The sequence below is a fragment of the Lutzomyia longipalpis genome, chromosome 4 (assembly GCF_024334085.1).
Source record: "Lutzomyia longipalpis isolate SR_M1_2022 chromosome 4, ASM2433408v1".
Taxonomy (NCBI): domain Eukaryota; kingdom Metazoa; phylum Arthropoda; class Insecta; order Diptera; family Psychodidae; genus Lutzomyia; species Lutzomyia longipalpis.
Genome location: NC_074710.1, coordinates 15,159,852 through 15,180,839, shown reverse-complemented (window position 1 = coordinate 15,180,839; position 20,988 = coordinate 15,159,852). Strand labels below are relative to the sequence as shown.

The window sequence follows — 20,988 nt, the reverse complement described above, 5'->3', positions numbered from 1 at the left end:
AGAGCTTTGAATGGGAGCTTTTCCACCACCAGAGATTTATTGCATCCCGTCATATTCCAATGTTGTACAACGGAGGTTGGCCCCTTGGGCACATCCACAACCACCTACCATCCCCACCTTCCCCCTTCCACCGTTCACGTGAGATGTGATCACATTTAATAGCCCACCCTGGAGAGACAACTCACCTGTGTGCTTCTCTGCACTGTTGAGCCGATGGATGTGATGAACTCGCATCTCGCTCATCCCTTTGTCATTCTTGGCCGCCAAGAGGACCTCGTACCCAATTTCCGGATCCAAGCCTTTTAGCTCGAAGAATGGACTCCTGTGTGCGACAAGAATAATAAAATAAATATCTCACACCTCATCCCACCCACCTCCGCAGTATTTCCAACAACCAAAAGGGGAGAAAGGAAAAAACGTGCGATTTTGGCAGAGTCAGATTGCGAAGAGGTGCAATAGAGATAATGAGGTGTCCAACTTGATTTTCATCGTACCAGAGCACTTTAGCAGCATTTTTTTGCACCAACATTGTGCGCACGGAAAGGTAAAAAAAAGGTACTTTTGCCTGCCGGTGGTGGAGGATGCTTTTACGAGGAAAGCACTCTTGCAGGAAGTAAAAAAAAAGAACTTTTTATGGGCAACATTTTATCATAGAGCCACATTAGTCAAGAATCTCAGCAATAATTTGGACACTTTAGTGGCTAAATTGGCACAAATTCAAATTTATTCATCTCTAAAAAAAAATGTTAAGAAGAAAATTTCAGGCGAACTCTTTTGTGGAAAGAAATGTAGTTTTTTCCTTGATTTTTCCTGAAGTATTTAGAATTTTTGGACAAAGTTTTGATTCAATGAATATCGTTTATTTGTAAATGTTTTGGTGTGTTTTTTCCCGTTTTCTTTCTATTTTCTTTTTTGGAGATTAGATGATTATTAATTAGCAAAAACTTTAAGAAAAGCTCGGAAAATATAAAAAAAAACCCCTAAAAAATAGTTAGAATTATCTTCAATATTTCAAGACATCAAATTCTGCTAAGATTTAGACACAAAACAATGTTTAATTATTGTCAAATTAAAAATAAAATGTCGTGGAAAATATCCCCCATGAGCGTGTGAATGTACAACACCCATCCACCACATGGTAAATTTTTATTTCAACAATCACCAAATAAACACGCAGAAATGTAAATTTTAATTAATATTGAAAACCAAAATATTCTGTGAAAATTTGACGAAAATCTCTGATGGGAATTTTATGGCACTATGTATGTATGTTATATATAGCCAAAAGCTCCAGTTCGATTTGTCATTCCCACAAAAACCTCATATATCCACATAGATTGGGGGATGAGAGGAAGGTGGGTGTAATCGAATAAAATCAGGAAATGGAATTTCATATAGGAGGTACATGTTGGGGGTGAGAGAGCGAGAGAGAAAGCACATCCAGGGGGCAAGCTTAAATCAATAAAATAATCAAAAGTAAATATTTTCTTTGCATCCAATTAAAATTTATCCCATTTGTGCGAAAAAGGCTGCACTGCACCACACATACCAACCCTCCCGCCATCAATATTTGTACGAGTTGGACATTTAGCTGTGAAGCAAGGGATGAGATGGGATGAGAAAAAAAAAAGTTGAATTACACCGCAGGGGATATTTGAGATGCGGCGAAGAAAAGAACGGATTGCGCAAATTGTGAAAAATTCTTCTAGAAGAACAATTTCTTTTCTTTTTTTCTTTAAAGATTTATCCCATGGACGCCACGGCGTGATGGGAAATTTTGCGCCACGAGGGAGTCATCGCGCGTGAATAGGGGATGAAATGTGGGCAAGATGGTGTGGCGTTGGCGTTAGAGATGGGCACAGTGATACAATGAAAATATTGGTTACATTATTTATTAGCTGCTGCGGTGATGTCTTTGTTGGAATTTTAAGTGAGTCACGCGGGCTACGATGGGCGACGTTACAAGCCCATACCTCTTGTGTGTGTGCAGAGATATGCCAACGTGCAGCCCCCGCGGGATTACGTGGAATTTTTGACTTGCTCACAAATGGTTGAAACCACGAAGAATTATAAGCATGCGATATATCCCCGTGGCAAGTGAGCAAGTAAATTATTCACAAGACGCTGAATGCATACGAAAAGATGCGTCGAAGGACGGGGGGTATATAGCTCTCAATGTAACGCGTCGTTCTCTTGATTTTTTCTTCTTCTTATACCTCATTTGCACACATGCCCCGCGTGAGCTTTTTTCCACCCCAATGGCAATTGAGAGGAAGTCAAGGAGGACGTCGTGGGAGGTGAGAATTGGACGCGAAAAAAGATGATGAGGATTTATTGTGAGATAAAGATTAAAATGATCTTGTTGGGATGCCAAGCCAAATGCTAAGCTGCTCACATAGTGATTGCAGATAAATTCACATTTATAACAAATAAGTTTAAAAAAAAAGATTTTTTGGAATGTTTTGAATGAATTAAAAGTAATAAAAATCGAAAAGATTAATTTAATTTTCCCCTTCATAAATCAATCCTTAAAAATTCATTGAAAAAAGTAATAAAATTAATGAAAGAAGTATAACTCACTTGGATGTTTGTGATGCAACCATTTGCTTGGAGCGTGTTGTGAAGACTTTAACCACAAACTCCTGTGGAAGTCCGCCGTTGAAGCCTTCAATACATTCCAGCTGTAGCGTATCCACCGTCTGATTGAGCACCGTGCAATTCGACAGTGGATCTGGCTTCCCTGCCAGAGACACGTGGGGCGTGCAGTTGAAAAAAAGCCAAAGAGGTGGAAGTTAGAATATATTTTTAACTTTATTTATGACCCTTTGCAGCGACCTCTTTGGTGGGTTTGGTCGCTGCAGAGGATAGCTTAAGAATGGGGGAAAGGTGAAAAAAAAATAAAATACCTGCAGGATTTATCGTGAAAATACATGGTTCCAATTGAAAACCTAATTCATTGCTTCCCCAGCACAAAAGTGTCCCATAATCCTGCCATTTTTCCCACGGCAAACGTTTTTTTTTTTTCGGTGTGTGAGTATGTCCGTCCAACGGTGTACCCCATTGGCGATGGAATGTACGATAGGGCGGCGGAAAGCAGTATCCACGGAGGAAGCGGAAGAAGACGAAAAAGAGAGAGAAAAAAATATTTTATTGATGCCAATGAATTCAGTGAATTACATTTTCGGTGGAAAGATGAAAAGAGAGCGGGGCAAAAAAAAAATTCATGAGAAATTTAGAAAATCCACCTTCAAACCACCCAACGCCCACCCACAATTGCTTACCTGCTCCGTCATTGGCGTGTAGTGCATAATACTCTTGGCACGGTCCACAGACATTAGTGATACGGGTAGATCGACAAATTCCATTGCGGAATTATTAAACTTCCACGTGAAATTTAAGTCATTGGGATTTGCTTCCAATTCACATGATATTTTTGCCATTTCTTGGCGCCCAACGCCATACACTTGAATCTGTCCCGGACGACAAACTGGAGCAACTGTGCGCATTTTCCACCACCCCACGGAGGGATTTATTGAGGAAATATTGAGGAGGAATGTGGCAGAGAAGAAGAAAAAAAAAACAGCAATAAATTACAAAGCCAAATGGAATTTTAACCAGCTTATAGAAAATCCTACATGGAGAATTATTTTCTTCTCAAAATCATCCAAATTGTATATATTTTATTTTCTTATCAAGATGATGTATATTTTGTATTTTATTTATTTATTTTTGGGGTAAATTGGGGCAAAACTCTCTTCTGCAACGTGGGTGGATTATTATTGAATTTATAGGAGGAGAAATATTCTTTTTTTTTGCTAATCTGTACAAATAAATATTCGGGACATGTCAAACGTTGAGCAATAAATGACAATTGGTTGGTAGGTAATAAAAGAAACTTCAAACGTCTGAAAAAAGTGCAATACATTTGTAAAAGAAACCCACAAACGTGAAAAATAAAATATTAAACGTTAGAATTGCATTGAAAAGCAATTTTAATTTCCAAAAATTTTGAGTCCTTAATTCATTTTTTCTTATTTATTAATTTACAGTATCACCTTTGAATTTAATGATATTTAAAAACATCGTAACATCGTTGAGGGCAAAGAACTGTTTGAAATTCGGTTTCACTAAAATTTCTTCGCCAGCACGCACTTCTTTTGTCAATTTTCCAATAAAATAATTCGAATAATTTAAATAATTCAATCCGTTTAACCCCATTTGAAAGCCATTTTAGGGGTGAAGAGTCAAATGTTGCAGAATTAACCGCATTTTGTGGATTTTCACATCCAATTTACATGACCAGAACTCGGTTTGAACTTTCGATTTAACCGACTTTGTTGCTTTTGCCACACACCTGAAGCCACACACAGGCACACACACAACATACAGAGAAAATAAGCCTGGCTTCCCGAAAAGTGCTAAACTTTAATGGATTAGAGACTTGTGGCTAATTGGCTGTGCCACCCCCCAATGCTTGGGGGTTAACAGAGGGAGAGAGGGAGTAAAATCCATTGACTTACATTTAATGTCGAGTGTGACGAGGTTGCTATCACCATCACCCTCCTCATTGCTCCCAATGCAGGTGTAGACACCACTCCGGGCCCGACTGACGTTCTGGAGCACTAAGCTCTGATTAGCCACTATTATACCACTAGCTGCATTATTGTACAGGTATTTGCCCTGCGGAAAAATAAATTAGTCTCACTTTGAGCCAAAATTAATTAAGGCATCGCCTCACACAGTTGGGGTTGAATTAAATCACGTACAGAGCAATGGCAATTTAGGGTTGGTGAAAGCACAAAATGAATCACGTCAACTGTATTGGTTTCTAATTAAATTTTATATTCAATTCTCATTGTGCCAATTGGGGTTGATTCTAAATGGAAACGTCTTTCGCAGAGAAGAAAAAAAAATAAATAAAAGATGTTTGATGTTTTATAAAATTGGACGATAAATTTTAGACCAAATTCAGTTAAATTAATTGAATATTTTGTAGTAAATAAGTTATGAATATATATTTTTTTAAAGAAAGAATTTTTTTGAGTAAAGAAAAACTAAGAAAAACCACAAGAGTGTTAAAAATTGAAGGAATTCTTAATACAAAACACAAGGAAACTAAAATATTTAAGGATTCTACATGAAATTTCATTAGTATAAACCATTCCCTTAATTTTATTCACTCATAAAAATCAATCTGTTGAAGTATCAGAAAAAAAATGACTGATTATGTTCAATTATTTTATCAAATATTAACTTCCTCCACCCAAATAATTTTAGTCAAGGTAAGAAACTTGCTTAAAAATTAAACATAATCCTTCAAAAAATGTATTTTTTCCGGAGGTTAAATATCTTGAGAATCACTTATGTAAGAAAAATGTTTTAAAATATTTTTGAGTTTATTTAGACATTCACAACAACAATTTAAACATCCGGAAACAAACACTTAAAAAAATATATCAGCATCAACATTATTAGAATTTTTTCTAATTGACTAAATTACTTTTTATACGTTTCTGCTGAAATATTTTTAATGGTAGTCAACTGAAGTAAATCTCTCAAAGATTATTAATTCCAACTTCTTTTCTTTCTAAAGAAATAAAACTCCTTTTATTAAAATTTTTCTTTCACTTTTAAATAAATTTAATTCACCCAAAGAAAATTTTCCCCTTTTTGTCCACATTTGAAGTAAAAATCCAATTTGATATTTTTCCTTCGCTACAAAAATGCATTTCTGTGTGTTTTTTGTCACTCACTGGGTGCATAGAGTGTTGTACAAAGGGATAAAAGAAGAGTCCGCAACAATAGTCACATTTGGTCCACTTCGTCAGTTCCCATGAGGGGGCGTCGGGGGTGGAGGTGATGTAGTAAAGAGAGAAAGAATGAAAATCTCCCCGGGAGTTGGATTGCATTTTGGTTGAGGGATGAAAATTGGAGCTTTTGCTCCGACCATTAATATTTTTCCAGTCAGCAGGTGGATATCTTCCCTCCACACAGTGAAATCCGACGAGGCGCATTTTTTTCCTTGCCTCTCTCGCCAAGGGTGCAAAATTCCTCCGCTGAGAGTTCGTGAAAAGGGGTGCCGCTGCGTGCTTGAGGGTGCGACAATGAGACTTTTTTCTCGGCACGTTTTTTCCCTTCTTCATCTCGCCTGTGCCCCGGAGGAAGAAAGAAATTTTCTCGGCGATGGGTGCAATTTGCCAGTTTGTTCTCCCACTTTCCCCCACCTCCTGCACTTTGCCACCAATTCATCCCATGGCGTGTGATCTCGCGTGAAGGAACTCTTGACTCTTCCACTTTACGTTTTTTAAGGGTGGTGGATGCATTTCAAATGAGAAAATGGAAGAATAAAAAAAAAGAACGCCCACCGTCATCCGTTAACCATCATGGAGTCCCAAATGAAAGTTATAAAATGAGAAAACACTCAGAGAAATTAAACTTAAAAAAAATGTAAAATAAGGGGTTAGATAAAGAATCCCCAGAGCTTTTCGAAGTTTAGAAAAGCTCAATGTTAGAAGTTTATTTTTAATAAAAGTTAAGGAATATATTGATAGGATGTTTAATTAACGAGCAATTATTCAGAAAAAAGCCAAGGAGCATATGCTCTATGTCCAAAAACTATTTTAGAACAATAAATTAAATCATAAATCTTTTAAGAAAATCTAACAGAAAAAAATATTTATCTTAAAATAGATGCTTTAGCCTAACCAGTAAGACACAAAGGAAAACACAAAGAAGCATATGCATATGCTCTATGTTCAAAAACAATTATAAAACAATAAATTAAATCATAAATTATTTAAGAAATACTATCGGAAAAAATTATTTATCTTAAAAAAAAGCTTAGAATATGTCTAATCAGAAAGACACAAAAGAAAAAACACAAAGAAGCATATGCTGTATGTTCAAAAACTGTTATAAAACAATAAATTAAATCATAAATAATATAAGAAATATTATTAGAAAAAATGATTAATCTTAAAATAAATGCTTAGATTAATCTAACCAGGAAAACACAAAAAAACACAAAGAAGCATATACTTTATTCACTAAAAAAACGAATTGAATTCCTTTGAATTAAGTATCTTTGAGACTCTTCTTGAATATTTAATGATCCTCATATTTTCTTTATCTTCTCTATCCTATTGTTTCTTTTCTGCACATCCCCCATTGATGTAATAATAAATGGAATAACAATGAATAGACTCCTTTCTTTTACCTTTTGTGCTTTCACCAAGTCAAATAATTATTTTTTTCTGAGTGCACCACAAGAGTGAGGAATAGTGGAGTACGTGCAGTGAGTGGGTGTGTTTGTTGCACTTACGTTGTGTCGCCAGTTGACTTTATACACCCAAGGGTTGGATTTAATGTTGCATTCGAAATATACATCAGCACCCTCGCGTATTGTTGTTATATTCCAATTACTTCCAAGCTCCAGGCTAACAACAGGAACATCTAATTTCAGTGCCGTCGTTTGTGTGTGGTTTCCATGTTGACGTGTACACCCGCATATTTCGGTGTGTGTTTACACACATTTTCGGGATGCCAACGTTTCACGTGGGGGTGGGTGGTTGGTTGGTCCACCATTAGGAAATTAATTTCAATTTTCGCAGTGTTGCGCACACACACATGGAATTATTTATGGGAGAAATTGCAATTTTAAAAATTTATATATAATTCTCATAAGAAGGATGTAAGAAGAAGTAAAAGGGGAGAAGGTGGAAAAGGAAGACGTTCATTCGAGAGAGAGAGAGAGAGAGAGGAAAAGTTACTTACGATGAATATCCAATTTCCAACCATCCTCGAGTCCTGAATCGGGTATTTGGGGTTGTTCGCCGCGACACGAGAGAAATTTACCACCATCATCAATTGTTGGGACAAAGGTTAACACGGAAATCGTGGTATTTCCGTCAGGACTGGTCTACAGAAAGAATTTATTATATTTGCTATTTGCTCTCTTGCTCTGCCATGTATGTGGTTGTTATTAACAATAGAATGTCTGTGAGCTGTTTGTTATATGCGGTGGAGGTGAGGTTGTTGTACCACCCTCCACCAGTCCCCCCTCATCCCATTGAAAAGGGCTTTTTGGCCAAGAGGAGGTTGAGAAAGTTTGGGGTTGGAGGGCATGCACACGGGACGGGAAAGACCGCACCATTGAATCTCTCACCTAGGATACAGGATCACCACCCGTGAGGGGATGGCTGCTCACAAGGGGTAGATGGGTGGGTGAAAAGGCAATTAATTCTACTACATACACATACACACACAACATGCAAAACCATCTCATCCAGAGGTTTTTGGAGGAATCCACCATACATAGGTATGTGTACCTACATATAATGCAGGGAAGATGGAGGAGAGTTCAGAGGTGAAAAACGAACCTTTTTTCATTCCATGCTATGAAAGGAGTCATAAAGAATGTCTTTGATAGTTTGATATGCAAAAAAACCATCTGGCTCTGACTTCAGATTGTACAAAAGTAAAAGAGAAAATATAGCATGAAAAATTGTGATTCAGAATAGATTTAAATCTTTATTTTTTGTGCTTTTTTTGGCTAGCTCTCACTTGCAGAAGTGTTGTTGAAGGTTTGAAAAAAACATCATAGTTCGCATTTTTGGGGTAAAATCTTTGCTAAAATTTTTCTAATTGATCAAAGTGGAAAGAAGGAAGTCTCTTATTAAGACACAAACTCAAATAAATTTAAAATAAATTTTTCAAACAACTTTAACACAAATAATTTTTAAATCTTTTCTTGTAGCTTTCGGAGCTTTCTAAAGAAAATCAATGATATTTTTATTATCAAAATAAAATGACTTTAGAAGAGAAATATTTTTCCACAAACGCACCTCTTGAACTGATATTCTTTTATAAATTTTCCTTCCATTTCTTGTGACCAAAAAAAGGAGGGAATGTCACAACATTTGAGATCAAAACCCATTCAGAGTTGAGTGCACAGAATGAAGTCAATGCGAAGGAAAAAGGGATTCAAAAGAGCTTTGAACTTAAAATTTACGAATGAATATTTTTCTCTCCATCTCCTCTTAAGAGAGGGGGGTGCAGGGATAGAAAAGGATATGTGGACTAATAGTAAGAGGCCATGTGGTGGACAAGGAGGGAAGAGTATGTTCAAGAGAGAAAGATGTGGTGGAATTGAAGGGAAGAACGAGGGGTTAGATGGTTTTCTTTGTGGTCCAGCACACTGGGTGGTGGTGAGTTTCAGGATAAAAGGTTTTCTGGTACATTTCACTCTGGCACAACCCATCCCCACACACACACACATAGAAATGCTCTTTCATCCCTATTCATTGATTTATGCCATCTCTCACCGTTTCCCGGGTGTCTCTCATCGGGGTACTTCCTTTCCACCATGTTACAGTCGGTGCAGGTCGGGAACCCACCACTTCGCACCAAAGCTCGTAGGTGTTGCCCGCAGACAATGGTCGGTTATCACCTTGAAGCTTCACCCATAGCGGACGCACTGTTTGGCGAAAAGAGAAATAGGTGTGTGGTTAGCACACACAACATATACATATATATGTATGTACATAATTCAAATTATAACTCCCATTATTTTTCATAAAAAAAACCTTTCATGTATGTAATATATGGTTAATGGTGGTTGGAAAATAATTTATCTTAATAAATGACAAACGGAATTGAACAATTGATTATGCTAATTATGCAGGAAGATAGAGCACTGCTGTGTGACAAAGCCAACAAAACCTCATGCTCATTATCTTTGCATTTAAACAATTTTCATTTTTATATCATAATTCAATGGGGTCTGAAAATTCTTTAAAGGACTTTTCTGTACAGTTTAAATATTAGTTTCAACAATTATATTTATCTGCCTTTTAGGTACAAATAGTTGTAAAATATTTAAAAAAAAATATCAAATTTTTAATGAACAACTTTTGGAAAAATAAAATATTGTAAAAGACATTACAAGAAAATATTGTTTTTACACTGAATTTAATTTTTAATCCATTTAGTCTAAAAAAGAACATAAAAAGGACTTGGTAAATCTTATTAGAGTGAGATTTATGCTGCTGCTGCTGCATTTGCAATGTCCAAACTTACAATCATTAAGTTATTTTCCCTTCGAAAGCTCTGAGAGCTACAATATGTAGTAAATTTTCCCATAAAGAAAGCTTTCATCAAACTAAAAGAAGAAATTTGATAGCTTACTTGCCGTGAAGTTTTAAAAAGGGAAGTTTATGGGAAGGTTTTCTATTTTCATCCCTCTCATCGGGTTTAGCTATCCCTCTCTCCCTATCACTTTTCTCAATTTCCGCCCTTTTGCTCGGTATTTGTTTTTTTTTTTTTTTTTAACTTTTACATCAACGAGCACGATAGTTTCTTCACCCCCAATACTCTAACCCCCCTTCTCATCGCTACCCCGCACCCAATCCATGCGAAAAGCTAACTTTTACCAATGAATTGAATTTGTGAAGACGAGAAGAAGGGATGTCTTTCCGTCTTTAGCACAAAAATTCCACCATTGCGTCTTTCCGTGTAGAAAACATCTTTCAATTGACAATCCCCAGGAATGTTTTTCCGGGACATTTGAAACAAAGTTTTATTGTCCACCCTGCGGGAACGTTGAAGGGTGGGGGGTAGCAGGGGGTGGTGTGTCTTTCCCATTTCCACACCCATCGCATACAGAAGACTTTACGGGGAGGATGATGTTGGTAGCGTGGCGTACAAGGAAATCACAACTTTCAGCAAAGAGGTGAGGATTTTTGGGTGAAAAACTTTTAAACTGGGTGCACAAGATAAAGTCTTTTCTTGTGAAATTAAATTCTCCGTTTGAATTTAAAATGAAATCCTTTTTGTTTGAATGGCGAAGGCGAAGAAGAATTCTTTTAGGCCGCAAGCAAAGCCATTTTCCCCTTTTAATTCATTCTCATCTAAACGAATGAGAATGAAAAGAGAGAGAAAAAATGAAGAGAGAAAAACTTGTGCCCTACAAAATAATTTCCTTTTTTGGGGAAGAGATTAAAGCAAAAGTCTCCGGATGCTCATCATCATCCTCAATCAGACCCCAGCATTTTACTTTTCAAGCAATGAACTTAATTCATCCCCAAAAAGCTTTTTATCTCTTCTGCATCCAGGCAGTGTTGGAGCTTTCTCTTTGGCTCGTTCTCATCTACGTTGTCTCTCCCGCACCTTATCCCCAATTTTGTGGTATCATCCTCTTTTTCAAAAATCTTTTGCAACATAATTGGGCAGACATGTTTATCTATCTATGTACATTATGTTTCCATAAAACATTAAACAGGAGCAGTGTGCAGAAGAAATGAAAGCCAAAGGATATGGGAGTTGGGGGTGGTTAGTTTAGTTGTCCAGCACATATTAAGTGGGATTCATTTCACTGCACAATTTTTGGGGAGAACATGGAAAATGTGCCGAGTGATGTTAATTTTGTAAAATTCACCCTCTCAGTCAGAGAATATGTATTCTGATGACGTGTTCTCTTCGTAAAGCACATGGGGCAACCCCTAAAATTTCAGGAAATTAAGTGGACTTCCGGTGAGATTAAATGAAATTAAATTAAGAAAGGAGTTTATTCACTTTCGTGCTTCCCAATAATTTAAAAATTCTTTTTTTAGAGAAAAGAATTTATTCTTTAAAAAAAATCCTAAAATTTCTTTGACAAAAAAAAAGATCTTTTGGAGATTTATCTGTGAGAGGCATTTCATTTCTTTTCTCTTCCATAGTACACCAACATAGCAAGAAGCTTTGCGTGCATGAGAATGAAATGGCGAAAATTGTCACAGTAGAGGGATTTTATCATGGCATTGGTGTATGTTGCGGTGACACGGCACAAAATGAAGAAGTCACCAAAGGGAGTAAGAATGAACTCTCGGGTGATGGAATTAATTACACAAAACACTCTGCGGAAGAAAGATTCTCTTCTCCTTTTAACGGGGGTAGGCAGAAGAAGGATAAGCAGGGAAATCTGAGGATGATTTGTGCAAAAAGGGATTTTCCTTTTCCGCAGTTGAAGTTGCGCGCGCGAAATATGATATAAGAGTCGCCTGCAGGTTTATATATATGTATAAATGGAGTGAAAAGAGGAAATTTTACTCACAGTTCATATCAAGTGTTATCGCACTGGAAATTGGTGTTGTGACATTGTTGTTGGACGCCTGACAAGTGAGAACTGTGTGCAAATGATGCCGCTGCAACTTCTCCAGATGCAGCACATTCCGCACCTTCTTCTCCGTGGCAGTGAATGTATCATCGAGAATTGTGTTCTCCTGTAGCCACAGTAAACTTGGCAATGGGCGACCTGTGTAGGGGTGGAATTGAAAATCATCCTTAATGTAACATCATTCAATACCACAGACAAGTCATTCATGTTGAGATAACCCAAAGAAAAAGAAAGACGTTTAACGTTTATTTATCTTTAAAATTATTTGTTATACTACTGTCAAAAATCCGTAAGAAATTAAATGTCAAACTGACGTATCATATTCAGAGCCTCGATAGTGCAATGGTTAGCGCACCAGCTGCACAACACCAACGTCGAGGTGGCGGGTTCGATTCCCGTCTTGGTCAATTGATTTGATCATCTTGGCCTGTGCTTCCTTTCTAACCCTCTATCCTTCTATTCACTGCTTTCTTCCTTCCCACAAAAATAGCTTGACGCAAATTTGGAAACTGCATGCGTTTCTCTCTGGCCTCCACAAAAAAATGGAATGCAACTCTTCTGATGAGCCAACACAGTGGATCATCTCTGTCCTCAGAAAAGAGCGGGACCTACAATGGCGAGAGTATGGAGCTGCCTCATCACGCCCGGTATACTCCATCAATGTGTGCACTGGATCTTCTGAAGCGGTCAATCTTGGGGCCCTCCACTTGTACCATTGCGTGGACAAAAGCTGAGCGTGGTGATGACGCGGATACCATTCTCGATCGGTTGGACCTTTCCTACCACAATGCTCGACGCAAAAATTTGGAAACTGCATGCCTTTCTCTCTGGCTTCCACAAAAAAAAATGGAATGCAACTCTTCTGATGAGCCAACACAGTGGATCATCTCTGTCCCCAAAACAGAACGGGATCTTCAATGGCGAGAGTGTATGGCTGCCTTGTCTCGCCCGATGTGCTTCATCCATGTGTGCACTGGATCTTCTGAAGCGGTCAAACTTGGGGCCCTCCACTTGTACCATTACATGGACACTGAGCGCGATGACGACGCGGACACCACTCTCGATTAATTGGATCAATGAAAAAAGATTTGTACCTACTATCTCTGTAATTGTAACTCTACAACCAGCTAAAACAGCCTTGGAGCTATTAGCTGTGTATCTTTCAAATAATGTAAAAATATTTGAAATGAATAAAATGAAATGAATGAAAATGAAAAAATATCAAATATCTTTGATTATTATCTTTCAAACTATAAAAATTTCTCTTTGCGAATATTTGAAATGAATTTTAGAGATGTTACTCTGTCAAACTTCCGTGAAATATCCATTAAAACATACTGTCAAAATTATCTGTCAAACGTATGGAACACGTCTTTCAAATTTCCATAATAATCATTAATTATCTGTCAAACTAAATAATTAAAATCATACCCAAAAAAATGTCAGTACTGAAAATAATTTCAAATCTATCAAATGTCAACTAATTAAACATCTCATTGTAAAATTCTCTGTCAAATCTCTCTGTCAAAATGTCAGCTACATCACAAAAAATCGATTTTGAAAAAAAATCACAAAAACTCACTAAACAAACTTAGAAATTTTTCATTTAAATATTTTCCTAAAAAAAATCCTCCGTGGTTTTTCCCATTTCCCCCGTCCACCCACAAGTTGAAAAAAAAACCAAATTATAACGTGACATGATGTGCTTTTGTATGTTCAAATATTATTTTTTGAGCCAAAAATTGTGGAATTCGAAGATGAAAAGATACAGAAAGTCAATTAAAATGTTTCGATTGGTGGCTTCTGTACCAAAAAAAAATTTAAATATGCAAATTGTTCGACATTTCTCTCCAATTTCCATTATACACGCGCTTTTTTTTTCTCCCTCAACACCTTCACCTCTTTTTCTTTTCGCACACACACCACCCCCACGTGCAATTTTATTTGTGCTACACAGCCCCACTTTGGAAAGCCTTTGGTTTGAAAAAAAAAATTGCTCTGCAATTTACCTATTAGTACCGGAGGTATAGGAGCGAGCAACAACGAATTAAAAAAAAAAGATTGTACATAGCTTCAATATAGAGAAGAGCGGATGGGGAAATTTGAAGCGGGGTAGCGTGAGATTTCACTGAAATATTCATTTGACCCCTTTTTGCCGTGGATGATGGGGTGGGTGGGTGGGTGGGGGTTGAAAGGTGAGAAGAGGTGAAGCGTACACCGTGGGAGCACACCTCAGTACGGGGTGGCCTTTAATTAAAATTCTGTCGCCAATGTGGGTGGGTTGGTTTTTGGGTGGTAGTGGGGGAGGGTTTCAAGAGTGCAGCCAACGTTTCTTTTTTTTTGTAACTCACCTCCAGTGGAAACACAGGTAAGATCCACGGATGCCCCCTCGTTGTACGGCCCGAGAATATAGTGTGGTATGTGTTGGCCCTTCTCATCCAAAATTAACACATTCTCCGGTGGAACTGCAAAAGAGAGGACAAAGTTGGGTCAGAGCTCTTTTAGTTTTTACCCTCCCGCCCTCACCTCCCAGCCATTCATCTTCATCTTTTTACATTGAAATTATGAATTATGCAGCTTCTCTTTCAAGTAAATTCCTAGTACTTCTCATGCACCACCACCCACACGCCCTTTTAGAACGGGGTGGTGCGAGGTCTCTCTTTCAGAACCATCCGAACGGAAGCACGGTGTCTTGTTGAGGAACTTTTTCTTCTCTTGCACCTCTCTCTTGCTCTCAAAATTCCCATGAAAGTGTTCGTGAAGTGAGTTAATCATTTAACAAATATTTCCCCACTGTTTTGCATCTCAATTATATATTTCCCGTGAGAATCAACGGAAGCGGAAAAACTGGACTATATACAGGCATAGAGACACCCCCCTCCCAGAGCAAGAAGGATTTATGCAAATAAGAAAAGCGCGCGCTTGAAAGTTTTTAAGTGGTGCACAAGTTGATAGAGTCAGGAAGGAAATGAGTCGCAGGCAGAGCTTCAAAAAAAATAAACACTCGGCAATTAATTTAAAGAAAAAGAATTTAAATTTGTTGAACAAATCAAACTTAAATTTTTTTTTAAAATCAATTTAACGACAAATAAATGAGATTTAGGAATAGAAAACGTGATTGGGTATCTTCTTCTTCTTCTGCACTTTAAATTTGTACGGCTGTTGGATTCCTTCCGGATCTATATAGCCAATTGGGTATCTTAATATCCCCAAAAAGATCAAGAACTAAAGATTTTTCTTTAGATGTTAAACGAATTTATTTTAATGCTAAAAATACATTTTAATAAAATTCCAAAGAAAATCAAAATTTCAGTTTCCCAGAGATAGGAATTTTTCACTGCATTCTTGCATTGAATATTAACAGGAAAAACTCTATAAGAACTCTACATGAAATTCTTTTTAAGGAATCTTGCGGTTGAAATTTTTTTAAGAATTATTCGATGACCTTTTAGCGGAAAAAATATTTAAAAGAGAGAATTTGAAGTTGTTCTTTCTCAAAAAACCATCCAATAAAATTGACCCTATTCACCCTATTTAATTTATGTGTCTTTTAAGAAAGAATTAACGCTTCAGTGGCTACATCTCGTTTGATTTTCTTTTGCAAAAATATTTCCTTCCCAAAAATTTCCATTGAAGAACTTTTAATTTAATCAACAGAACATAGGGTACAACACAGTAATGCGGGGTGAGGGGGGTGGGAAATCTTTATTAGTTTCCGCTTTCTACGGAGAGAAAACCTTTTCTGTGCAGAAGTTGTAAAGTTCCAGTTGATTGCCGAGAACCGATAAAAATCTCTGCGATAAAATTCCCATGGGAAAAGTTCACGAAAGGAGGTTACAGGAGAACGGAGATTTCTTCTCTTTCACTGTGGGATATTATATGTAATACTCATTATATATAGCAATAAGTGGGCAGTGAAAAAAGAGAAGTTGTGTGTTTGACTCTCGTTAGCAACTTTTAGTTTTTATATCATATATACCCCTAATATGTCACGGTTGAGTAACAAAAAAGTCCACGTCCCATAATTAATCTGTGAGATGAGTTTGGTGAGCGAGAAGCAGCATCGAAAGGGCGTGGGTGGGTGATGAAAAGTTTTTACTCGCAATTGAGATCCATGCTTGTTTACTTTAATTAAGCTCCAGTTAAGAAAAAAAAACGAAAACTTTTGTACACTGAACTTGTTCGCCGTCGTCGTCGTTTTTTTTGCAGTTACTCCTGCGGAGCTTTTCCAAAGTTCTTTCCTCTCACAGCACTCCCAAGTTCATGAGAAGAGCAAAGACTCTGTGGGTGGGGAGGTGGATGGTGTTTGGTTGAAATATCATTAACATATTCATTGATAACACACGCCCAGGCGATTGTCACCAAAACTTGGTGAGCACAAGGCGGAGGGAGGGAGGCTCTTATCAGCAGAGCTTTTTCGTTACCTTCGAACGTGACGACGCGCGCGACACGTCGATGGGTTCGCGAGGAATTTTCCACACTTGCCTCTCCCTTGAAAAATTAATTAGAGCCCCATTGTGGTCCCTCTCGTGGGGATTTAATGGTAGATGAAGAATGGTGCAAAAGTGTGGAAAATGAAGCTGAGAAAATCCCTCAATATTGATATTGATTTGCAAAACTTTTCCTTCTTCATTTCAACCATATTTTATATGTATCTTTTGAGGAATTTTTAAACATTTAATTTTCTTGCAATTTATCTAGCAATTTACATGAAAAATTCAGAAGAAAATTTTCTAATAAACGTTAAAAGAAAATCTGAAGAATCAAATTTATTTAATCAACAATTTCTTTCATTCCGAAAAGCTCTTAAAAACAAACCATTTGAAATTTAAAAGATATAATTTTTTTAATTAAATATTGATCAATAGTTGATAAATAAATTGAGTCAGTCAATCGATTGATCAATTATTGATCAAGAATTGACAAATTTCAGGTCAAATCTAATTATTCAATAATTGACCCACAATGTGTGACTTCGATTGACTCAATATTGAGTCAATCTCGTTTACTGGGCTGCTGTTTTACAAAGTATTGATCTAAAAAGAAAAATACTTATTTTTAGCATTAAAAATACAATTTCCTTGAAAAGATTTTTCAACAAAAAAAATCCTTCAAGGTAAATTGTTAAAAATAATTTTTTTTAAGCCCAAAATAGAGAACAACAATAAATATTTCAGTAATTTTAAAGCAATAGCGACGTAATAAATCAATGGGAGAGTGCAAATTTCATTAGAATAAATTTGCATATTTGATTTTAGTGAAAATAAATTTTAGCATTGCAGCTATTTAGCTCACATAGAGCAGCTGATAAGCTAAAATAAATGAGTCAATTTAAATTTATATTAAATAGAGCGCAAACATAAATATTTTGGTGTTGGCTTTAAATATTTGCTTAGGTCAGGTAAATTAAAGATTCATCGTGGCTTGATGGGGGTATGTGTAGAATTAATTGATTTCATTTTAAATTATTGTTAGTTTATAATTATTTTCCATACAAAAAAAACTTGATACAAACATCAACAAATTGCGTGGCATAGATTTATGCAAAACACGTTCAATGTGGTGGATAAAAATGTTTATTTGTGGTGGTAAAAGGGGTGTTAATGTAATAAAATATAATTATAGGATGAAATTTAAATTGTTTTTAAAGTTCATTAAATTCTTTTTCGTTCTATTTGGACCTTTTCTTCATTAAAAATTCTTTCGGGTTTCTTTTAATCGTTCAAGTTACTCATCATACCTAAGAGATAAGAAGGGAAAAGAAATAGAGAACTTACTTATAACAGTGAGATTGACTTTAGAGTTCCTCGTGGGGCTCTTTTGGAAGTCCACGCGACACCGATAGATGCCTGAATCGGAATTCCTTGTGGATTCTAAGGCTAAAATGGCAGGTTTAGTTTTGGCTTGGAAGAAACCCCGTCCAGCTATTGAGGTTTCATCTGACCAATGTGATCCACCGTCTAAGTGTGACCCTCGGGCGTCAAAACTGCAATCGTTCATGAAAAAATAAAAGATCATGTTAACATTAAAGGCTCTTTTTTTTGGAGGGAAAGTGTTAAAGCATGCAGGAAGGGACTCACCTATAAATGGGTGTCACGTAGCCATCTTTGTACCAAATAACGAGGGTGATTTTGTCATCCGGAACTGGGGGTGTTATGTTGCATGGCAATCGTGCCATTGATCCCTGTACTGCTTCTGCCAATGAGATGGGTACTGCCAATGATGATGGCCATAAAAGAGAAACAGAGAGAGGGAAAGCAAGTTTAGTGGAAATGTGAAAAATTCAGCATTAAAAAAGGAATGGAAGGAATTTCACACAGAAAATATGCCCCCTGGTTGCATCAAAATTGCTTTAAAAGCAATGGATCTATTGTGGGAGGATTTTTTTTTTGCATTGATACAGAGTATCAGCAACAGAGAGAGAAACTCCAAAGTGCAATTTTCCATTTGAAATTTGCAATATTAATCACTTTTCAGCGTATAAAATGTGAATGGGCTGCATTGGGGGATGGGGATGAGGGGATAGGAGTGGCAGAATGAGGGTTTATTTGCACAAAAGGGAGCGAAGTATTGAAATGTGAAATTATTGCGATATTTGCTATTTGAGGTATATTGAATACGCGCACAGGGGGTGTACTACGTGCACTAATTCCCAGAATATGAAATACAATTTTCAATGAAGTGCAACATTTTGTGATAAAAGAGGGGGTTTCAATGAAAATTCTCGCCATATTCATGCAATTCCCAGAAAGTCCATTGAGCATTGAGGGGCAAACTGAAGTACAAACATCTATATAAGGTCCGTGCCCTTTTAGCACACACACACCCGCCCTTATTGAACCTTAATTAAGGGATTTTATTGAATTTACATTATTGAGAATAATCCCGAATATACCTACCCTTGTACTATATCATAAAGAACTACGCGAGAATTCGGCCAGGGATTGAAAGTACCTAAGTACGTATGTGATTTATGTAGGTAAAGGCAAATATACAGAGTGGTTAGTAGAATGGTTTAATAAGAGGATTTTCAGTTTCACATGGAAGAAGAGAATTTTAGTACTCATTGAATGCTAATCGAAAAGTTGTTAATTGATTTTTAACCTATAACGACAAATCTTTGAGCTTTGCATTTGGTTTGCATTTGTCCACTTAACGTTTGTGAAATTGAAAGATTTTATATTTTGCTGATTTCTCAAATTGTTTTTTTTTTAACTTTTGTAAGATAATTACCCCTTGACTTACTCAAAAATTTCAAGAGTTCACAACATTTTAATGATGGTTGAGTACTAAGGAAGTTGAAATGGTTTGCATTTGTCCACTTAACGTTTGTGAAATTGAAAGATTTGTGATTTACTTTCCAAATTGTTGACCTGTTTGATGGAAATTTCATGCTCTTTGCCCTCTGAGTTACCCTATAGACACACTGAGAAGTCTTTTAACCCACTTTTTGCTCAATTTCTCTAACCAACGCATTAAGAAAACCTTCCTGGATGGAATACATCTTATGTGTGATGTGTACCAAATGAGATTGATAATGCTCCTCTCGAAAAGGGCAAACAGCAGCCGCCATAGGTTGAGTGCGGGAGGGGAGGTCTTTGGGGTTAACCGCTATATATGTGAACACGTAAATGAGTATTAAAACAAATAAGGTGAATCGGTGTGTGAAATTGAACGAAAACTTGTGAAGGAGGGAATGTGAAAAGGGAAGGAAAAGCTTTCATTCCTCCGTGCACCGCTCTGTTTAAGAAAATGTGTGACCAATTCGTGAAATCCAATTTGTACTCAACTCCCATTTAACTCCATGGCACCGTCTTAAGCTGTAATTGGTACACAAGGTATAAGAGCATTTAAAACTACGCTGAACATTTTAATAATGCGCCAGAGAGAGTGTAGGAGGTTCCCTCCCACCCCACGCCGCACATGAAATCGGCTTTGAGGATATATACTTATAAGACGACAAGAAGAAGCCCATAATTGTGCACAGAAGCAGAACCAAACTCGTGTGCAAAAGACTTTAAAGAAGTTTAAAGGCACACAAAACAGTGCAAGTAACAAGAGATGCAGAAAAATAAGATACGACGACGAGAACTTTTAATAATTCCCATTTTGGGAGTTATTCAACAAAATACAAAGGCGTACATGAGTTTTGTGGTAAGTTCTCTTTACGAAATAACTTACAATTAGATTTTATTTGATAATTTATAATCTATTCAAAGAAACTTTGCTTCAAAACTTCAAAGAAGAAGAAAGTAGAAATATTCTTATTAAAAAAGTAAGTTCTAAATAAATTAAATTAAAATTCTAAATAAGTTTTATTGAAAGTAAAATTAAATGAGAATTAATCAATAATAAACATTAAGCTTAAGTTTATTAACCAAGAAGATAAAACTTCTAAAAATTCTTATAAAATTTGCACATAAAGGATGTTATGCACAATACAAGGGCGAAGTACCTAATTGAAGGAAACGCAGAAAACAATTTTAACCCATCCAGTCTTGTAGGGAATCAAAAAAGGATAAAGAATCGCCAAAAATATTCACCATTATCCACTGGGGTCACAACGAAAAAAGCCAATAAAGTTTTGTAAAAATTCAAAAAAATTGGCCGCCATTCGCCATTTTGTTCATTTCAATGCATGAATCATATGTTTCAATGTTTCGTCATGAGCTTGTCTATGAGAGTTTGACATTTCATTCATTTTTTTTTGGAAAAAATAAAAAAAATTGCGTATTTTTTAGTTTAATTATCGTGGTAAATGTGTTTTACGTGTTGATCGAGAGTGATTTTTATATCTGAATACCTGAAGGATGAATTCCCGCACAGCTTGTGAC

The 20,988-nt window shown here is 36.5% G+C and overlaps 1 protein-coding gene across 2 annotated transcripts in view; it reads right to left on the bottom strand.

The window, feature by feature from the left end:
• Positions 1–20,988, bottom strand: part of LOC129796673 (nephrin-like) — a 61,356-nt gene that overhangs the window by 7,369 nt on the left and 32,999 nt on the right. For both annotated transcript variants that reach the window (XM_055838796.1, XM_055838794.1), the window contains exons 2-13: positions 18,235–18,367; positions 17,932–18,140; positions 14,506–14,619; positions 12,092–12,292; positions 9,324–9,475; positions 7,774–7,918; positions 7,322–7,452; positions 4,521–4,680; positions 3,282–3,496; positions 2,907–2,988; positions 2,581–2,740; positions 186–322 (exon numbers count right to left, since the gene is read on the bottom strand). In XM_055838796.1, the coding sequence (XP_055694771.1) occupies positions 186–322; positions 2,581–2,740; positions 2,907–2,988; positions 3,282–3,496; positions 4,521–4,680; positions 7,322–7,452; positions 7,774–7,918; positions 9,324–9,475; positions 12,092–12,292; positions 14,506–14,619; positions 17,932–18,140; positions 18,235–18,332 (1,804 nt within the window). In that variant the 5' untranslated portion in view covers positions 18,333–18,367. The remainder of the gene's footprint in view (positions 1–185; positions 323–2,580; positions 2,741–2,906; positions 2,989–3,281; positions 3,497–4,520; positions 4,681–7,321; positions 7,453–7,773; positions 7,919–9,323; positions 9,476–12,091; positions 12,293–14,505; positions 14,620–17,931; positions 18,141–18,234; positions 18,368–20,988) is intronic.